General features: G+C 41.1%; 1 protein-coding gene across 1 annotated transcript in view; it reads left to right on the top strand.

Annotated features, from left to right (window-relative positions):
• Nucleotides 1-400: 400 nt before the first annotated feature.
• LOC139202656 (ephrin type-B receptor 1-like) overlaps nt 401-20,023 on the top strand; it is a 73,800-nt gene continuing 54,177 nt past the window's right edge. The window contains exon 1 of the mRNA XM_070832200.1: nt 401-494. Coding sequence (XP_070688301.1) covers nt 401-494 — 94 coding nt within the window. The remainder of the gene's footprint in view (nt 495-20,023) is intronic.

Raw genomic sequence — 20,023 nt, 5'->3', positions numbered from 1 at the left:
GCTGTCCCGCCACACAGCCCGCATGTCGGGGTGGTGGTGGTGGTGGTGGTGGTGGTGGTGTTGGGGGGGTCCAACCATTGGGCATTCAGCTTGGGTCAGGTGAAAAAAAGAACGGGTGATTGGTTTACGATCCGCCACACTGTCTCCTGATTGGACAGAAAGGTGTGGAGGGAAGCGGCTGAGGGGAGAGAGAGAGAGAGAGAGAGAGAGAGAGCGGAGATCCACCAGCAGTCTACCAGCCTCAGTCCCAGCTGACTCTGCCGGTGCAACACACACACACACACACACACGCACACACACACTCACTCACGCACATGCTCACACAAACACTCTGAGATGTGACTGTTTACCAGAAGAATACAGCGTGTTTCTGTGGGATTTTCTTTCTGTCAGCCGGATAATGGGAGCGGACAGGCGGACAGTCATGTTGGCCAAGCCGGCCACTTTGTTTGCGATGCTTCTCAGTGTGATTACTTCGGTGTGCGCAGTGGAAGGTAGGTGCGCAAAGAGGGGACATGTTCCACTGTTCATGATGATGCAGGGCGAGGGCTTGAAATAATTTACGCTCAAACTGTCCTCAAAGCAAAGCTGTCATGTGAAATTAACCTGATTTTCTTTCTTGAGAAACAATTGCGCCTGTGACATTCTCCCAGACTTAGGAGTTTAACTTTGTCTGCGAAGCTTCCCAACATGCACCTATTTATGAGTGGGTTTTGCTTCAGGATTTGGCACGATAAGTTTTCTTGTGCACCGCTGTGAGCTGGATGTGTTTGGTGCCTCATGTGAGGGTTAAATGCCTCTCAACGGTGGGACTGTGCAGAAATGCAACTGTGCGTAATCGGACGTTAAAGACACTGTGCCTTTGCTCATGTGCCACATGTGACAAATGAGAAATTGAAGAAAAAGTAGCCTGCAGGCTTTCTGTGCTACAGCTCCTCTAAAAGTGCTCTTTATTCTACATTCACACAGTTAAAAATGGCTTCTAATCATGACCCTGCCAAGCATGAAATGACATAACAATGTTTATTCCAGTCTCATTTTTAATCATAGAGCATCGTGGTCGTATGATATATGTGTGAGGCTTAAATTATATCAGGTGTTCATCCATGATGTTATTGCACCTTAATGGGTGATATTCTCTGACAGAGAATACACTCTCATATAAAAACATTTCTGTGTTTCTCCCTCCTGAGTGCACTGTTGTGGCACTATTAACGCACGCTGCTGCTCACCTAGAGCGGCAAAGTGAAGCATAATTATAGCTCACAGGTGCTGGGTTTCTCTGTGGCTGCTTCCTCCTCCCCAACATCACCCCCTGCTCCTCCTGTTGTTTCCCCCTGAAGCGTCATCTCACCCTGCTCCTGCACAGACGCTATACCCTCTGCCTTTTTTTTTTGTAGTACCCTTCCGAGTATGACCCCCTGCTACTCCTCCCGAAGCATCACCTGCTGCTGCTCCCCTCTGACCGTATCTCATTGCTGTTGTTGCTGCTGCTGCCTCTCCCCGTGCAGTGCCTATTGCTCCTCCTGTTACATCTCTTCAGGCATCTCCCACCGCCACCATCGCATTTTAGTCCTGCTGCTCTTTCTCACGCTCCACCTGCTCCTTCTCCTCCCTTTGCTTCTCTCCGTGCATCATCTCCTGCTTCGCTCTCTGCATCACACCAAGTGTGACCTCCTGTTTCTTCTCCCAAGGCATTACCAAGTGATGCTCCTGCTGCCCTTTCCCACAGAATCACCCCTCGCTTCTCTCTACCTGTTGGGTTTTTGCTGCTGCTACTCCTCCCAAAACATTACCTCTTTCTGCTGTCTCTCCCTCTAAGCATCACTGTGTTGCTGCAGCTGCTGTTTCTCCTCCCCGTGAGCATCACTTCATGCTCATCTTCTTGCTCCTCTCCAAGCATCTACTCCTGCTCCTCCTCTTCCTCATGACCTTCTGCTCCTTTTTCTTCTCATCCTCAAGCATCACTTCTTCCTCTACCGGCTGCTCTTTTCCTCCACTTTGGCCACTTACTCTTACTACCCCTCCAACATCCCTAACTCCAACATCCTTGACATTCCTCCAACATCCTCTAACTGCCATGCTACTCTCATTTCCATTGTTGCTGCTTCTCCTCTCCAAGCATATCCTCCTGCCCTTGTCACTGCTCCTCTTCCTAAATATCCCCTTCTCCTCCTTGTTTTACCCTCCTACATATTCAATCAGCCTTCACACCAGTCCTCTTCCTCTCTGGCTCACTCCCCATTCACCTTCCTTGTGCTTCCTCTCCTCCAGCATCCCCTATCAGCCCTCACTCCCGTGTCCTCTACCGCTCCTCCTCCTGCTCGTCCTGCTGCTGCCATCCCTTATGGAGGAGCTAGATTAGACTACTGCTGTGTTTTAATGGTGCGCGTAATGACGGCTCCGTAGTGAGTCTCCCCCATTATGAGACATGTAAATGTGCTGAAGGACAGGTCTTTTTTGATTACACAGAACGCTGTGTTTGTCTGTGCGGGGGGGTGGGGCGGGTGTGTGGGTGCGCTTGGGAGGGCAGAGCAAGAGGTAGGATGTTAAGATGGAGAGGAGAGACAAATAAATAGGTACAGTGTGGGTGGTGGGTTGTTTTGTGGTCACAGTGGCCTTTTCATGGTAAGTAGGTGCCTAATGAACTGATGTATAAGCTGATCTGAGTCTGTTGGTGTAAAATGGACCTGCTGCTGACACAGTCACTGCTATTATCTCTGCTCTGTGTACACTTTTGCACTTCTCCTCTATAAACTTTCAGACTTTTTTATTTTTTTATTTTTCTAGAGGCCAGTCAATCCATGCACTTGGCCGATATTATTGGCTCATTTCAGCGTCTCACTCGCAGCTATATCAGTATCAGCTTTTAAGGAAGGAGAAATAACAGTACAGGAATGCCAAAGATATAAAAAGTTTTAAAAATGAAAATTGTTTTATAGGAGTTTATTTCGATGATTGAATTCACTCTATTCAGATATATAGTGTAGAAAAGGGTACAAATTTGCATGTGAGAAGCTAGAACCACTACATTTTTGTCAAGTTTGCTTGGAAAATGAAATGATTAAGCTCAATTACTGTCAGCTCTATTATGATGACAAACGGTGTGTCATAGTCGGAAAAGGGTTGTAGCTTTCATTGCACAGACAGAAACAAAAAGCACTGAAATCAAATTCAAATGAATGCGGAATGATGTAACAGTCATGGCCAGTTGACTGTTTTTAACTTGAATCAAAAATTCATTATACGATCATAAAACGGATTCGTTCCCAACACACAACCTCATTTAATGATTATTATTTTAGGGATAATGCACCGCGAGCCGGTCATCATTGCAAAATGAACCCTGACAGGCTGATGCAGGTCTTGAATCATCCTGAATTATTACACAGCTTTGTACTAAAGAAATAAACAATTTGACACAAAAATGAAAAATGGTTTTATGAACAGAACTGCGGCCACATCACGGCCCGTTATACAGAAATAATAGATCACAGAATGCTGTAATTGACCAATCAGAATTGGGTATTCAACAAAGCCACGTGATGATATTAAGTATTGAATCGCAACTGATAAGAACGCCATCCCTCAGAAGCCAAAAGATATTTAATTTACTGTGATGTATGACCTCATAACCTCAGGCTTTCTGTCTATTAACAGTTTCAACTCCACTTAAGTAAAGTTTATTAGTTCAGCCATTTTCTCTTATGTTACCTCTTTACCTTTTAAATATACTGTATTTGTGTTGTTCAGTTTAAATTCCCACTCTCTCAAGAAAAATGGCATCTGCTTTTTGCCCTAGTGCTGCTGATCGCTGGGTGTGAAGTGAGTTCATTGCTGGAGTTTAAATGTTTCTGTCTTGACCATATCTGACGTTTACAGAAGCACCTATCAGCAGCTTGTTTCAAAGTGTGAAGTGAGGCACTCTGTGCAGAGGTGGGAAAGAGTGGGGGTGCAAAAATGTTTGCCAAAGTACTTGAAGAGTTTGCTATCATGAACAAAAGTATGAGGAATATATTATTCTGGTTCTAGCAGTTTGCAGTCATCTATGTAGCCTGAAAGTGCTGCTCTAATACAGTGACCTTTACGTTCCCTCAGGAGTTACACCTTTCCAGAGAGCCTAAAACGCAGCACAGTAATCCAGCATTTGACCCTGTTATTTTGAAAGTCAATGTGAAACCTGACCCAGCAGATATTGTCGGGTGTAAGTGCAAAATATCCCACAAACAAGCCTTGGAAGGGGTGGCAAAGTCATCTGTGTCTGAACCAAACGCCCCGTCAGCAGCAGGCTTTGTCACTGAAATTGCTGATTTGTGTCAGTGTTGAGTGTCGGGGGGTCGAGGAGTTAATTTCTTTCGACTTTTTCATGCAAGACCTGCTACTGTGTGTTGGAGTTTGGAAATCCTGAAATTGTATGTCGCTGATTTTGCCGTTCTTAGGAGGCAAGGCTACATGTAAAATGTGCACAGTACGTATGATTACACTGCAAATATTATTTCTGCTCCTACACATAAACTATTTCTGTCCCTTTCCCTGGAGCCTGAACACATACATGCCGTGCACCATCTGTCATCTTGAAGGAATGCTAAAGGTTAAACATCGTAGATCCTGTTTTAGATGCTGGTATTAACATGACAAGCTGTAATTTGTGACTTAGTTTAGTACGAGTGTGTCTCTGCGTGTGTGTGTGTGTGTGCAGCAAATGATGAACAAATGATCTTCTCAGGGAAACCTACCGCACACTTATTGTGAAGAGATATGCAAATGACACACTGCACGTACACAGCACAGCCATCACAAATGCACACACATACTGTACCCTGCACCATGCTCTGCTAGCTCATGTTTTAAAGATGTGGTTTCTATATTCATCGGGTGACAGGTTATCAATGTGACAGACAGATAGTTGAACTGGGGAAAAGTAGGAGCTTGGAAAAACATTCTCTGCACCAGTCCTGAGGCTTTAACTCCATTGTTTCCCAGTCTATTTTTCCTCAGGGTCTAACTTCAGTTTTAAATATTTATTTCCATATAGCATTCAAATTGTTTCAGAATAAATGTGTTTTTCTTCTTCTGCAAGGTACTTGTAACCTGTAGGAATATTTACCTTTTTTGCTGAGCGACTCAGAGTCCTGGGCTTTTTGGTGCTGTTTTTCCCACGGTGAATTGGGCATCAAGAGGCAATTTCAGATCAGTCAGTCTGGTATTAGACACTGTGCTTCTCTGTACCCACGGGCTGTCAGACTTCAATGTTGCTGTTTTCAGCGGTTGAGGAAGTCATTTCTAACAAAACATGCTCACTGTGTCCTGAGTTGTGATTAATAAGTTCTGTTGGTGTGAAGATATATCCTTAACTATGAATCTTCACACCTTGGCTGTGAAATTTCACGCAACTTAACAATCCTTGTCTTACATGTAAGGAAGAAGCGGTTGGTCCACTCGATCAGTAATGAGTCATGTCAGCTACTGTGGAAAAACATCATTTTTATTAATGCATGGCTTCTGGCAGCATTTCTATACTTAATGTTTGGGTCACAATGGACATCTCTATCTGATGTGGACTGCAGATGAGATCTGAATAACGTGACCTAAAATTGTTTATAGTCTGACTGTAGACAGTTTTAAAATGTTCCAAGTTCCAAGTGAAGTCTTTTAGGGAAAGACCAAGTCAACCACAAGTCTTGTGTTGAAAATGGCACAGCATTTGAACATCTTCTTTTTAAAGCTGTATTAACAGAACCAGTCCCTTCAGTGCACGGGCCAAATGATTAATCATTCAGGCTGTTTGGTTATGCAAGGCCTGCCTGACACTTTCTTATTCATTTTTTATTGTTACAGATTTTTACGGTTCAAAATGTGAGAGTTGAAAAGTCTACAGCTCTGGCTGTAGCAAAACCACCACAGAGCACAGAGCAACTGAATTACATACGCACAGATGGGTGACAAATTAAAGGGAAAAAAAACAGCCTAGAATGGAGAATAAATACAGCCTCTATTTAATCAGGTAATCTCACTGACATCAAGGTGCATTTTGCAAGGGAGACCTGTGTACAGAGGACAGAGAGAGAAGCAAACATGGCTATATATAATAAAATGACATATAGCATCAGAAGAATAGATCATTGAATAGATTTTCAGTTGAATAGAATTCTAGTATAGACTCTTCTTTTTGCTCTGTTTTGGGTCGCCACCAACCCCAGTGTGCAACATTTGGCTCCTTAGCTGCTAAATGCTCCACTGTGTTCTCCAGATAGTTGCTGACTTTGTCTACCTGCCATTTGGTGCTCTGTGGGAAGTGTGCAGCCGCTCCATCAGGGTTTTCCCTAGAAACAGCTGCCTGTTGGAAATGAGCGGCGAGAGTGAACAAAAAGGCCAAAACCAAAACATTTAGCTGACAGATATTGAAGTCATCAGTTGAGCTAAGGGGAGCTGCAGAGACGGGTGATAATTCTGTGTTTATTACAGCAGCTTTAAGCTTGACAGTAATATACTGGAATACTATAGGCTTACAATATGTAGGCATGCAGAAAGCGCAGTGAATAAGATGAATAGTCCCTGCTGTATAAAACCTCCTCAGTTAATATAACGTTCATATCAACAGCAGTCAATCAGCATCCAAACCACCTTCATTACAAACATTTAAGTACAATCACTTTTTCTCCTCCACAGCTGCCATGTTGACATGTTTAAAAGCATAAATTGATTTTGGCTTCAGAGAGAAGCAGAAGGCCTGCACATTATAAAACACTTCACCACCCAAACTCCTCAGGTTATTTGCATAACAAACCAGTCTAAATAGATTATATTTCCCTGATATGAAACTATAATTGATACCGTTAGTGAACAGAGCACTGGTAGGCATAAAAGGAATGAAAGAATCCTTTGTTTTCACCTAATTTTCTCCCCTGCCTTTCTCTGGGGTCCATTATACTGTCACTTCAACTAATTTGCAGCTCAAAGAGTCACATCAATACGCCGCTATGTTAGACAGACGTCAATGGCATGCTCTTTGAGTTTTTCCGTCTTCTCCTTTTCAACATGCAAGGTAAGCAATAACATCAATTACCCTTTGTTTCAGGGAAAGGCAAAATAATTTCTTTACACTCTTGCGGTAGACGTCGGCAATAAAAACACCATAATTTATCTTGACCTCAGGCCTCTCACCGACTTCTTTATCTACTGGCCTTGGTGAGGAAAAAACGGGAGGAATGAGAAAATCTGAAATATGCCTCTTTTAAATGCAAATGAGACATAAAGGCAAGCTGAGATTGCTCCCGATTGCTTGATAGTTTTCCTGTAGTGATGGCACAGCACCATGATTCCACTTCAGGAACATGGCGTCCCATGAATATTCTTGTTTCATGAATATTACCGAACACCTTAAGGTTTTGTAGTTCCTTTTGTTATACTGGTTAGGGTTTCATTACAGTTACTAATGCCTGTAACGCTCCAAAAATTAAGTTAATATCAATTTTGTTTCTCTCTTTCCAAACTACAGACTGACAAATTGTTAAACCGCGATGTCAGAAGATGTGACGTGGGTGAGGAGGCTTTGAAATTGTTTAGAAGCAACTTTGAGGGAGCTGGACTGAGTAATGAAGCAAGAACACTCCTCTCTTCTATTCTATTCTATTCTTTTCTATTCTATTCTTCCACACTGCATACTGCAGCTCTGAGCTTTAGACCTTTATAGCTCAGCATATGATTGAACATAATGGCCCATTATTTATTTGCTGGTTGAGAGTGGGCCCTCTGCCAGCCTCTTCAGGGTTGCTGCCGTGGGCATATGGTCTCACAGATAGCCATGCTGGATATTAAGGACTGTGTCACTGCTGGACCAAGAGAAAAGGGGGAGAAGGGGAATAATGAGAGAGGCAATGCACATCAATGATTTTGTCTCACCTTGAAAAGGTTGTGGGGGGGCAAAGTGCCTCATTAGGAATTTTAATCAGTTTTGATCTGAAAGTAATGTTAAACAGTATAAATGTTCCCAAAAGCCATGTAGGGAAACTATGCAACTAATATTTTTTTTTCATATTTGATGAATGTCTAATATACCTTTTCGATGATTGATTAAAGTATAGGTTCTATTATTTTATGCTCTAACTTTGGAAGATATCCACTTAATTAGTCTTGTTTGGGCAGCCTAAGCCTGATATTAGCTTCACATTAACTTTTAAAACCATTTTTGCATAGTAGTGTGGTTTTTGTCCCTCGTCACTTACCATGGAAGCGCATTATGAAGGGATATTACAGTGTTTGGTATGAGCAGGAGGAAGAACTGCAACAAGCTAACCCCCCCCCCCCTCATTGCCCGTATGACTCCCATAGCTGACCTTTGTCATAGCCCCCCTGCTGCCTATTTTCTGTCGTCCTCTTCACTGTCAAACTGTCCATTTACAGCGAAAACGCCAAAAACAGTAGTCTAAAAAAAGATGATTTCTCAGTGCCCTAAGTGATGTTAACCAACAGGAAAAAGCCTAAAAGAAATAACATTACAACGATTACAGAAAAGAATAAAAATCCTCACATTAATGGAACCAATTAACGTTTTTTTCTTGATAAATGACCTGAAGGATTAATTATCAAAACCACTGTCAATTTATCTGCTGTTGATTAAAATCGTACATTTGTTGTCAGAAACCCAGAATTGTTTCTGAATGTTTAAAAACCATTTTCCTTTTTTTTTTTTATCACTCTTTTTATCATTCTCACCCCGCACAGTCCTGTGTTCCTATTTCAGTCTAAACTTTATCAACTCACGGTCGGTTGACCAAGCGTCCGTGCTCTTTTATAGCAGTACACGGCTTCACACTTGCTCGGTTTCATCCACACCTGCCTTTTACAGCCACGGGCTTCTGTTCTGTTGGCTGCTAAGCTGCTCTGCCGGAGCAGTGGGGCATTTCAGGGGTTGTGCTCAGGAACAGAAGGAAACTGACCGCAGGAAGACGAAAGCTTATTGTTCAGGTGCGATACATGTTCGCTGAGTGTCTACTTTTGTCCGACAAAATGTCACACACTTGAACGTTGCATGACCCGGCATTTCGGGCTTTTTTTGTGGTAATTTTTTTTTTTTTTTCTACCTCTTGTTCTCCTTACGACATTTTCATCACAACGGGGGCAAAGCAAAAACCAGGGCAGAGTAGACAGGCAGGAGAGCGACGGGGGCTATTTTAGTTTGACAGTTTTACTCTGCGTGACAGCAGTTTTGATAGCAAATCTCCTGAGAGATGGAGAGAGCAAAAGAGGATGGAGGAGGATAGAAAATTACTTAAAGCAGGAAAAAGACATAAAGAGAGAGAGAGACGATGAACCCAGTGGTTAGCCCTCTGCAGTTTGATATATGGAGCAGAGAGCCAATAAGTGTCAGGTCCCTCCCACTAGGGAGCCATTTTAACAAGCTTTTAGTATTTGAGTGGCTGTTAGCAGGCTTGTAATCCAGCCTGACAATTTGTGATTGCTCCCGAATATAAATCATAAAGCTGTGAACACACGCATAAGTATACACAAGTAAGCAAAATATAGCAACCTCTCTTTATGACCATCTGCAGCTATGTGAGCCATGTGATTGATCCATCCACCAAAATACTTATTCTATTCTATTCTATTCCATTATTCTTTAAGATATTGACAGATCATCGCACCTACTTTGAGATGCTGTGTGTGCTTAAAGCGACTGGTGTGCCTGGACACTTCTGAGCTTGAACACATTTCTTCATCCCAGAGTGAGAACATGAATTTTTTATTTGGGTCCTGGCCTGAAGCCGTGCTGCATTATCTAGAGTACACACACCCCGACGTACAGTCTTTCTGATTGTTTGTATGAAATGTCCTTCACTGGAGCACCAACCTTTTTGGTATACTCTACAAGCCCGTGTAGTTTTGAGCAGACTATACCCAAGCGATTACAACACTGCAAATTCCTTGTTCAGGAAGTTTTCACTTTATTTTGTTCCAGAGATTCAGGAGTCTGTGATGCAGACAGATGCACCCAAGGGAGCATCTACAATTGCTATAGCGACAAGTATGTATATTTACAGGGGCATAATGGTGACTTCCAAAGTGTAGTGTGCCTGACTACAAAATCATATAGAAGAGTTTATGCAAGATTTATTTTTTTAAAGCTGAACTGTGAGTAATCTGCAAAATGGAAAGTAGAAGAAAGTAGTACCCTGTTTGTTTGCTCAGTTAAATGTCTGGCTCACTTGGAGCTCCTGGAGTTTAAGGTGACATCTCCAGGTGTCTGATCAGCAGTGGAAAACAAAAAAAAAAAAGATTTTCAATTTACAATGATTTAAAAACTGATTACAGCAGCACATCCTCAAATTTAAGCAGCTGGAACCAGCTTTTTGGCAAGTTTTTTTTTAGTGAAACTTCGCCAGTATACCGTCTATGCACAGAAGATCTTGTCGGTTCTTTTAAGTTTTGGACTTGTCAGGATGTATCTTGTGGTGGAAGATTGCCTACAAAAGCCTTAACATGTATAAAATAATGTGTTCACAAAACACAGATCATTTGGGGATTGAAAATATAATTCTACAATAATAGAATACAAGACAAACCTCGTTCACAAGGAACCTGAAGTCAGATAAAAAGCATCTGTCTCACTGACGGCATGCATTTTTTATAGCCTGTCTCCAACGAACAGACGACCCCTCATTAGAAACATCGCCTTATAGTTGGCATAAGAGCTCATGAGCTGATCGCAAGATAATATGTCAGCAATCAACTTATCTGATACATATAACATGACAAATATATGATATTTTTAAAGACATACAGAGGTCAAATACAGTTCAGCACATTTTGACACAAATTGTATTGCAGGGCTGTTTTTTCACCCTGCAATACATCACACACACACACACACACACACACACAGGTATTTCCATTTGTCAGTCACTCAGCTCATACTTCTTTATTAAAATGTATGAGTAGTTTGTTTTAATCCTGATTTAGTGTTTAGTGGTTCTCTGCCAGAAAGAAACTGCAGCCAAATATGCAGAAAAATATGGTTTTACAGTTCAGGGACCTGAAGCTGTAGGAGTTACCTGCCGTGAAGCATAAGCATTTTGTTAAAAACTAAACAGTCTGACTGACAAACATAAATCTGCGCTGTCTGGTGATATTGACGCAATACTTAACTTAATACTTATTTTTAATGAGAGTCAATGGTCCAACTTGTACATCAGTACACTTGCTTCTCTATACAGTTTCTACTGAAGTGACCTGGCAGAGTAACAGTCAGCTGGGGATCCAGTTTATACTTAAACACTGACAAACTGCACTTCAGGCCCGACAGAAAGTAAAAGACAGTTTTGAAAGAGCAGAGGTGGAGATAAGGAGGAGGGAAGCGGATACTCACAGAGGAAAAGTTGGATGCAGCTGTTGCTCTGCAGTCCTCAGGGTCGATCCAGGAGGAGACGCTGCACATCTCTGTGACAGAAGGTCAAACTGTATGTGTCTTTGTGTAGAAACGCACTCAAGCGAAGCAATGCGGTTGACTAGACACCAACACTTTGACTTTGATGACCCTCTCAAAGACACAAACACGGCATCTTCAAGGCACAGTTGATGGGTGTTGTACCCATCACACACTGGCATGATAACACTGCTGATGGTTGAATGAAAAGCAGGAAAAAAAAGACAACAATGTAAACTCCAAGTCATTTCTGAAGATGTATACTAGCAGATGTCTTTTTATGTCTTTTAAAATCAAACTCAGATTTAACCCACATCTCTCCTTCCATCCCTCGACCTTCCTCAAACCTCCCCCCTGCCCACTTCAGCAACTGATCCTCCTCAGGTTTCTACCTCTAGGAGCAAAGAGGTCAACAAACTTAAAACTCCCCCTCCCAGGGCCAAACATATCTCTCACATTGCTGAAATTGTTTAGGCATGCTTGGTTTATCTTAGCTTGCATGCAGAATTCACATAATCATCCACACTGGCTCAGAAATGAGCTGTGGCAGGTCACATTTTGGCAAACTGGAGTTACACTTCACATCTCAGTCTAATTTCTTCACCTTTCTTCACCTTTTTTAGCATCTGATGGGTTTCTGAACAGAGAAACAGATTTTTTTGTAAGTTTTCCATGTCTGTTGGGTGCTTGCACTTGATTTCACAGCAACTCTCCAAAATGTGTAAAAGTGGCCTCTTAGCATTTAATTAAACGGTGGATCTGAAATGGTGCACGTTATGGCACTTCATACAGCAATCAAAATGTCTGTTCCACAGTTTTGAAAAGTTAGACATGGTTATTTGGAACTACAATTTCACAGAGCCTGTTTAATTCAAGTTACAAATGAATTTATAAGTATAACTGTCTAGCAGAAATATTCTTGAATTCCCTGACTGGGCACGATTAAATAATTGACATAATATGTTTACATTGATGTGATATTTTATTGTAAGTCTGATATTACTTTTGATGCCAGAGGTAAAACTGGAACGTCCAGACTGTAAGAAAATCCCATTTGTATTCGTAATAATGGAAAGAACTCAAAACTCAGCTTTGAAACAAAGCCTTACTCAGCGGTATGTCATGTGGGTTACTCCATATGTCTAGAAATGGACGGTTTAAACTGTTAAATAGCTTTGTTTATTTAATACTTCTGTTATTTCCCATGAGCCTTAGATCATTGTGGATTAAACTAAGTCTGTGGTTATTTGAGACCTGTCTGTAATAACGATTTCAATTTCTAATAGCAAGTGCTGTCGTGGATGCCAGTGTGTCTGTGGCTGATGAAAGAAATGCTGAATGAGAATGAGTTACAGAGGCTAACCGTGATGTGACGTCAGGACGTCGGCTCTAAAGTAAGAAGGTCGGGTTTAATAAACTGTGTGTTGGTGTCAGCCTAGCTAATCTTTAATGTTGTTTTCTACAGTGCTGCTGTGTTTGGAAACATGCTGTTATTTTTGGCCAAATTGAAATCAAAGTTAATTGATAATTGTTTGGTCTATAAAATGTCAGAAAATAATGAAAAATCCCTTTCATAAATTACTAATGCTCAAGATTATGTCTTCACAAGTCTTGGTCAACAAAACCCAAAGATACTCAGTTACCATTGATGTAAAATACAGAAAAGTAGCAAATTCTCAATTTGAGAAGCTGAACCCAGAGACTGTCTGACAATTTTGGGTACAAAAGAGACTTTTTTTTTTGGTTTAGTTGTAGTAATTTTTCAGTGAGAGCACTACGAACAAATGTACTTTTACCTCAATTGTAGAGGTGTTGCGGCAGAAGCCTTAGAAAGAGAGATCTGAAAGCCTCAACATATAATCACATGCATGACCAGTGACTACGAGGTGTAAGGGAGGATTTTTTTTTTTCTCAGAGTTTAGTGAACCATCTCTTCATTGCTTATGTATGAAATTCTGATCGATCTAATAAACTGTCCGTATGCATCAGGAAAGTGTAGTAATATACACAACACCGACCCAATGCTGCCTCGTTCTCTGTAAAGGTTTCGTGGTGGCAGCAGCCAGTAGTGAGTCTGGTAGCGTGCGGCTCCACACTGACATGACCAAGCTTCATACTGTGTGAGCATGTGTCTCTTAGCCGTGTTGCACATTCAGAGTTAGCATAAGGCGTCTCACTGAGGTAGCGGATGTCTTCCAGGCTGGTTTCAGCAGAACATCTGTCAGCAGATTGACCTGCTGATAGATTGAGACTGTCGGGGGAGGTAGGGTAGGGGCATGGTGGCATGTGGTCAGCTGATATCTCTCTCTTTCTCTCTTTGTTCTTTTCTGTCTTTCTCCAGCTGTCTCCGGGGAGACGAGCGGGGACACATGCTGACATATGATAAACAGATCTGTGACTAATGGACTGCCTTAATAGAATACAAATTAGATGATTAGACAACCTCTTTTATGCCAAGCAAGGAATAGCAAAGCTCACAAAATAATGCTTAAAGCTGTTGGTTTTTAATTATCTCCGTATATCCCATCTGTATGGTGGGGATGGTATAAAATTAAAACTAGTACTTTGGCTTGGTAGGTGCTTTGATTTTGGGGAATATTGACTGGCTTGGCCGGCCATGCCTGTTGTGGTATACAATGCCAGTGGAGTAAATTATATACTCGCGCTCAAATTACAATGTCAGTCAGTGACATTTCAACCTGCTTGATACTGTTGGATATCAACAATACACCTGCCAGCTCCTCTGTTTTTCTTGGAGTTCCAGCGTGTGGGGTCATTGTTTCTTCTGAAAAACCTGTGTAAATTCCCCCGACCCTTAAAGGAAGTTTTAACACAGGCTCTGTCAATGATTAACATTTAGAAATACATTCTTTGCAGTCTTGCTTTTGCTCGCATAGATCAAATATGTCAATTGATTGAAAAAAAACAGCGTGACAAGCGCAGCATTTATGTTCTGTGACAACCTACATTGACGCTGACAACATAAAAAGCTATGATTTTTAACTTAATGGCATTATTGTGCTCATTAACATAGATTCAGCATACTGTATGTGCAGCAAAGCTCTGTTGAGACGTATTTACAGCTGAAGGTGTTAGTTATGAGTTGATCGATTAGTCAATTGACAGATCAGGATTAATTGGAAACAATTAAATGAACACGAAGGTTTTTTTGGTGAAAAGTGCCACAAATTCTATTAAAACTATTACAATCAGATTCTGTTAATAATAATAATAAAACTATCAGTAATGGAATAATCATCATAATCATTCAGCCCTGGTGTTTTTTGCAATGCAATGAGTCTAATGAGCTCATTTTAAGAACTGGACAACATTTAGAACAATTTAAATGTTTCTGTTTGTTCATACAAAGATAAATAATTGTAGGCTTGGCTGAAAATTATGGCTTTTCTTCAATACACTGGAGATAAGTATTTTTTTTAGGGCTTCCTTTTCTTTTTTTTCTTGTCTCCACATTACCTTCTCAATGCACTTATACAAACTTGTGACGCTGTAATGCTGCTGTGCGTGTGTTCTTTGCGAACAGGATGAGCCTGTCACCGTTTGAGATGCAGCGTTGATGTACTTTGACACACAATCCACACTGTGGCCCATTTCCTTTCAGCCAAGTTCCATTCAGCTACCGAGTCCTTTTTCCATTAGGCTTTTTCTGGCGGAAGTCACATCGAGAGTTATTTTGACGCCCCGCTTTGATGGACTCCTGTGAGATTCTGAATAATTGTCAGTTTACATGTCAAAATGCAAAAGAAATATAAAAGCCAATAAATAAAAATATATTTACTTAAGATTGACTTGATGAGAAATGTGGGAGATTTGGGCTTTGATGTTGGAGCTTGGAGATTAAACGTTGGCATTTGCAGCTGTAATGCTTCAATGTGTAGCTCTCAGTTCTGCCTCGTCTGATTTCGCGTCCCACTCATCTTTCACTTCTGACTGGCAGCTCAGACACACACAGTGAAAACATTGGAAATCTCTTTATATTCTTAAAGCCCCGTTGGATTCTGTGACATAGTTTTGTGAGTTTGTGAGTGTTATGAGAGTTGAAGCTGTAGTCTCATCTACAGTGTATTCTGCATGTCATTTTAAAAGCAACAGCGTCCGACCTTGAAACTCAAGGGCAAGTTCTCTTGAGGTGTTTCATTATTATTATTATCATATTACAAGTCCCATTAAGTGCAGAAGATAAGATTTTCCTCTAATAATATCAGTCAGGAGACAATTACTTAGAATACAGTGATACCTCTTTCAAGGGGAACTCTGCTGGTTTGACACTTAAGGGTTGGATGGTTTGTTCTATTCAGCTGCAGAAATAGTATTCTAAGGCTCTGGAGGAGTCTAATCTGTGAAAATACCAAGAATAAAAAGATGATATTGGCTGTAATATGGCAAATGCAGGATCCAGTATCTGTGTTTGCAGCTTGACCCATAATACCCATAATACGGACTAAAGGTCTCGGCTTCAGCTGCTTCAATACCGATCTTTTTTTTTTTAATCTGTCTCTTGTGAGTTACCAAACTTTATGGAAGTGCAGTATTAAGTCACTGAGGTACCCATTTAGCTTTATACACTATATGACCCTCAAACCATTCAGCTCCTATCACAACCTCATTATATCACAGAGGGGTGCATCATTTATCACCATTACAGTGCAATGCAAGGGCCAGACGTTATTCTGCAGATAGACGTCAAACAGCAAGGTTCAGGTGGAATCTTTTGTCTTCTGATACCAGGACAGATGTCTATGCTTCCTTCCTCTATGGAACAACAAACATGACCCTGTATCTGTAACTGTTACACATAACTTGCTCATTATATTGGTTTATTATATGCAGTTCATGAGCTTATATTGTAATTTGCAAGTTATTATTGTTATTTTTATCTTACCCTGACCTCAGGGTAGTACTTTCCTACCCCTAAGGCTCAACAGTAAAGGCCCACTAGTGCCTTCACACTGAAATGCATTTATTGTGCAGCACTTGCACATAAATTCTGGCCGATATCCAATCTGCTAAATAAGGCCAGTATTGGGATTGGTGCGTCTCTTGCTTCAGCAATAATTAAATGGTCCTCTCTGATCAGTTCAGCAGCTGTTTCCTCTGTCAGTTGGTCTTCACTCACTTAGCCTGCAGATATGTACTGACATCAGTACTAGTCACATCCAGTTTACATCTGAATACAGCGGCCTTCATGCACATGGAAGATACCAGATATCAAGCACTAACAAAGTATAAATCCTTTGTCCTCAAACCTTCATACATAACTCTGTCGGCTTTGATTTCATATCTGTATCTTCCCATTTAACAAAAAAGGACAAATGGCTGTCCATCCCATTCCCCATATGGTCCACAGTGAGCACACATCATTTTATTTATGCCCACAGAAGCTATATCATCCTCACCCGTGCCCACTCGTGTAGCCCAGCTCTGAATATCTATCAAAGCGCTGAACATTCACTTAAACAAACGATCCAGCATGTGACGATGTCTAATGTGGCGTCTACAGGCGTCAGTCTCCTTAAAAACAGAGCATGTCAGTTAGAGGCCTGTTCCCCTTGTGTTACACACAAAGGCACAAAGGATTCTGCCACAGTGACAGACTGGATGCTTCACACAGCGCTTGTGTCTCTAAGCGAGCGTGTGCACGCGTGTGAGTGCACATTTCTTTTTGTGGTGGTGGCAGATTCATGTTAAGTTTTCTCCCAGAGAGAGAGAGAGAGAGAGAGAGAGAGAGAGACAGGCTTCATCACTGCTCAGTTCTAAAAATAAGAACCCAATGTGTTCTCGTTTTATTGTTGTGCTGTTCCTATTTTCTAAAAGACAATAAGTTATTTATTTATTTTACAGTGACTAGCACACCCTGTTGTCTAAAAACTCAATATGTTGCAGTTGTATTTATAGTGACAAGCCTCTGCTGTGACAAGCAATCATATTCTGGAGAACCACGATACATCTTCTGTGTTTTAAAGCCGCAAACCTGCCCTGCTTCTTTAAAGACTATGTTTTTTTGTAGACAGGTCTGCCCTGTTTTACTGTGTTCTGTTGAATTATCGAACACATAATATGTCTTAGCGACAAGTCATCAAACTACACTATTGTAAAGAAATCCAACATTATAGGAGGAAGGCACTAGCATTTCTCAGCCTTGACAATCAATGAAGAAAGTTGTAAATTGTTAAAATGCACATGTACCAGGGGGGATTTAACAGGCCTTTTTCAGTGTCTGAAAAGTTCAGATTGAACGGTTCTGCAGGACAGTGATGATATGCTATATATATATATTTTTTTCTTCAACAGTGATGAGCATGTCCTCTTTCATCAAGTGAAATCATGACTCCACACATTTTCTAGGTCAAGGCTGTTAACAGCAGATGCGAGAGGGGAGTGAGAGGAGAGGTGAAATCAGGGGATGAGGGAGACACAAAAAGCAAAAGACAGAGAAAGAGCCAAACACGGAGCCCCCAAAGTGTGAGTCTGAAAGTGTGCGTGTGTTTTGTGCAAGATGCTTGTTCAGTAAGACACCGTGACACAGATAGGTGCTCATGTGTGACAGCTTGGTTGTTCTTTTTAACACAGCGGCCCTGCGCCTCTCCCAGCTTCCGCTCACAACAACGACGCGTCGGTAAGGAGAAAAACAACCTGATACCTTAAGGCGTTGGTTACACTTGCTACACTTGCGCATGCATCTGATCCTAAAGATCTGCTGCTGTGAGACCGTACCGCTTTGTGGGAACGCTTGGCCTGAAAACGTCTACAACCTGTTTCCCTCTAATGGATTGATGGATGTCTTTAAATCTCAAAGCTCATTTATTATGTCTTTACCTGTTGTCAGATAGTCTTCTGCTAATGGTAGCAGCTGGGGCTCTGGGTTGGTACTATGGCATACTGACATCTTCTCATCTTATAAAGTTGATATAGTGACTGTGTTAGCAATACAGCTGCCTCCTTACACATCTAGCAGACCCTGAGCAACATTAACATTAACTCCATAGAGCTGAGGGGAACAGCTGAGTAAGGGCAATAGATGTCTGTGGTTTGGTTTTGTCACTTTGAGCGACTCCTCTCTCATACAATGGTGATATATACAGCAATATAAGATATTGATTGGCGCGACTTTAATTCAGTTTAATTCAGTTTAGTTCAGTTAGATTAAACACAGCTGGTGGCATTTGTTACATTAAAGTTTAGAAAAGCACAGTGTCCCAAATCATATCACACTCATATACCATACCACATGTCACACATACACAACATGTACGCTGGTGCATGTTGCTGTCATGTCAGGGCAGAGATCAGCCGGGGACTTTTAATTTTGACGAGGTTGAGGCAGCATATGTACTGCATAGAGGACAAAGCTGTTAATAAAACCCTTGAGTATCGCTATTGCTATTCACTCCTATTAATTGGTAGTGAAAGTCATATTAAAGTCAATGTGAAACACTCACACAGGCTTAACCATAAAATCAACAGGTGTTATCTACAAAGAGGATTCCATGTAATAATCCAATAAGCCAATAGATGACTGTGTCCAACATTTTTATAGTAACCTACTAAGACCCTTCTGGCTCAAGGTATCATTACTTAAATAGTTGATAAATCCAAAAAAAATAGTGTAAAAATAAAAAGAATCTAACATTCTGTTAGCTTTCTGATGCTGATATTTGGTTATTTAAAGACTTTCTTCAAAACCATTTTTGCCTGTTATAACCTCACAAATGATTGCAAATTGTTCCCCTGAACTGCTCTGCTCAGATTGATCTGTGCCATACTGTTTGAACAGTGCCAGAGGTCCTTGAATTACCTCTCTTGGTAAAAGGGTTTTAAACATGCATAAATAAGAGTGGAGCTGACAGTAGCTGAAACCAAAAATACTTTAAGAGGCATAGCACTTAATTTAGGCGCCAGGAACCAGAGAGCAGAAGCTGAACACCACAAAGAGCAATTCAGCAACCTCAAGTGGAATTTTGACAATGGCATATTTTATCGTCAAAACTGTGAACACAAAAACACGTTTGTTGGAAGAAAAAAAAAAATCATCTTTGGTACAAATGATAAAGGGAACAGAGCTAAATATCTGCCATAAGGAAGCACTACAATTTGTCAAGACAGGAACTTATGATAATCAAATAAAAGTCTAGAGGAAGGTATCTACTCAGGAAAGATCATAGAGTCATTTGAATAAGACTAATCTTCTCAACAACCCCGTATTGTCCCGAAAGTTCAACTAAAGGCTTGGAGTCCTTTGTCTTCATGATCAATATTAATACAGTGCCAGGCAGCAGGTAGGCCCCAAATTGTTACATATGGTGGTGTGCCCAAGTGCTGAAGTCCCTGTAGTGAGAGAAAGCAAATAAACAGAGATTAGCTATTAATACACGAGGACCATGGAGCCCCATGTGTCTAATTTGTTTTGCACAGCACACAGAGGAGGAGAAATCAAGAAGGAAATTAATACCAGTATTAGCAGGAAAAATTAGGGGAGGGTACAGGACTGATAAATGTGATACATCTCAGAGCCCATGGGGTCATTAGAAAAGTTTGTGTATCACACAAAAAAGGTTTAATAAAGCTGGAAACACACTGATT

This window comes from Pempheris klunzingeri, chromosome 6, assembly GCF_042242105.1.
Source record: "Pempheris klunzingeri isolate RE-2024b chromosome 6, fPemKlu1.hap1, whole genome shotgun sequence".
Classification (NCBI taxonomy): domain Eukaryota; kingdom Metazoa; phylum Chordata; class Actinopteri; order Acropomatiformes; family Pempheridae; genus Pempheris; species Pempheris klunzingeri.
This window is presented reverse-complemented; position numbering and strand designations above follow the sequence as displayed.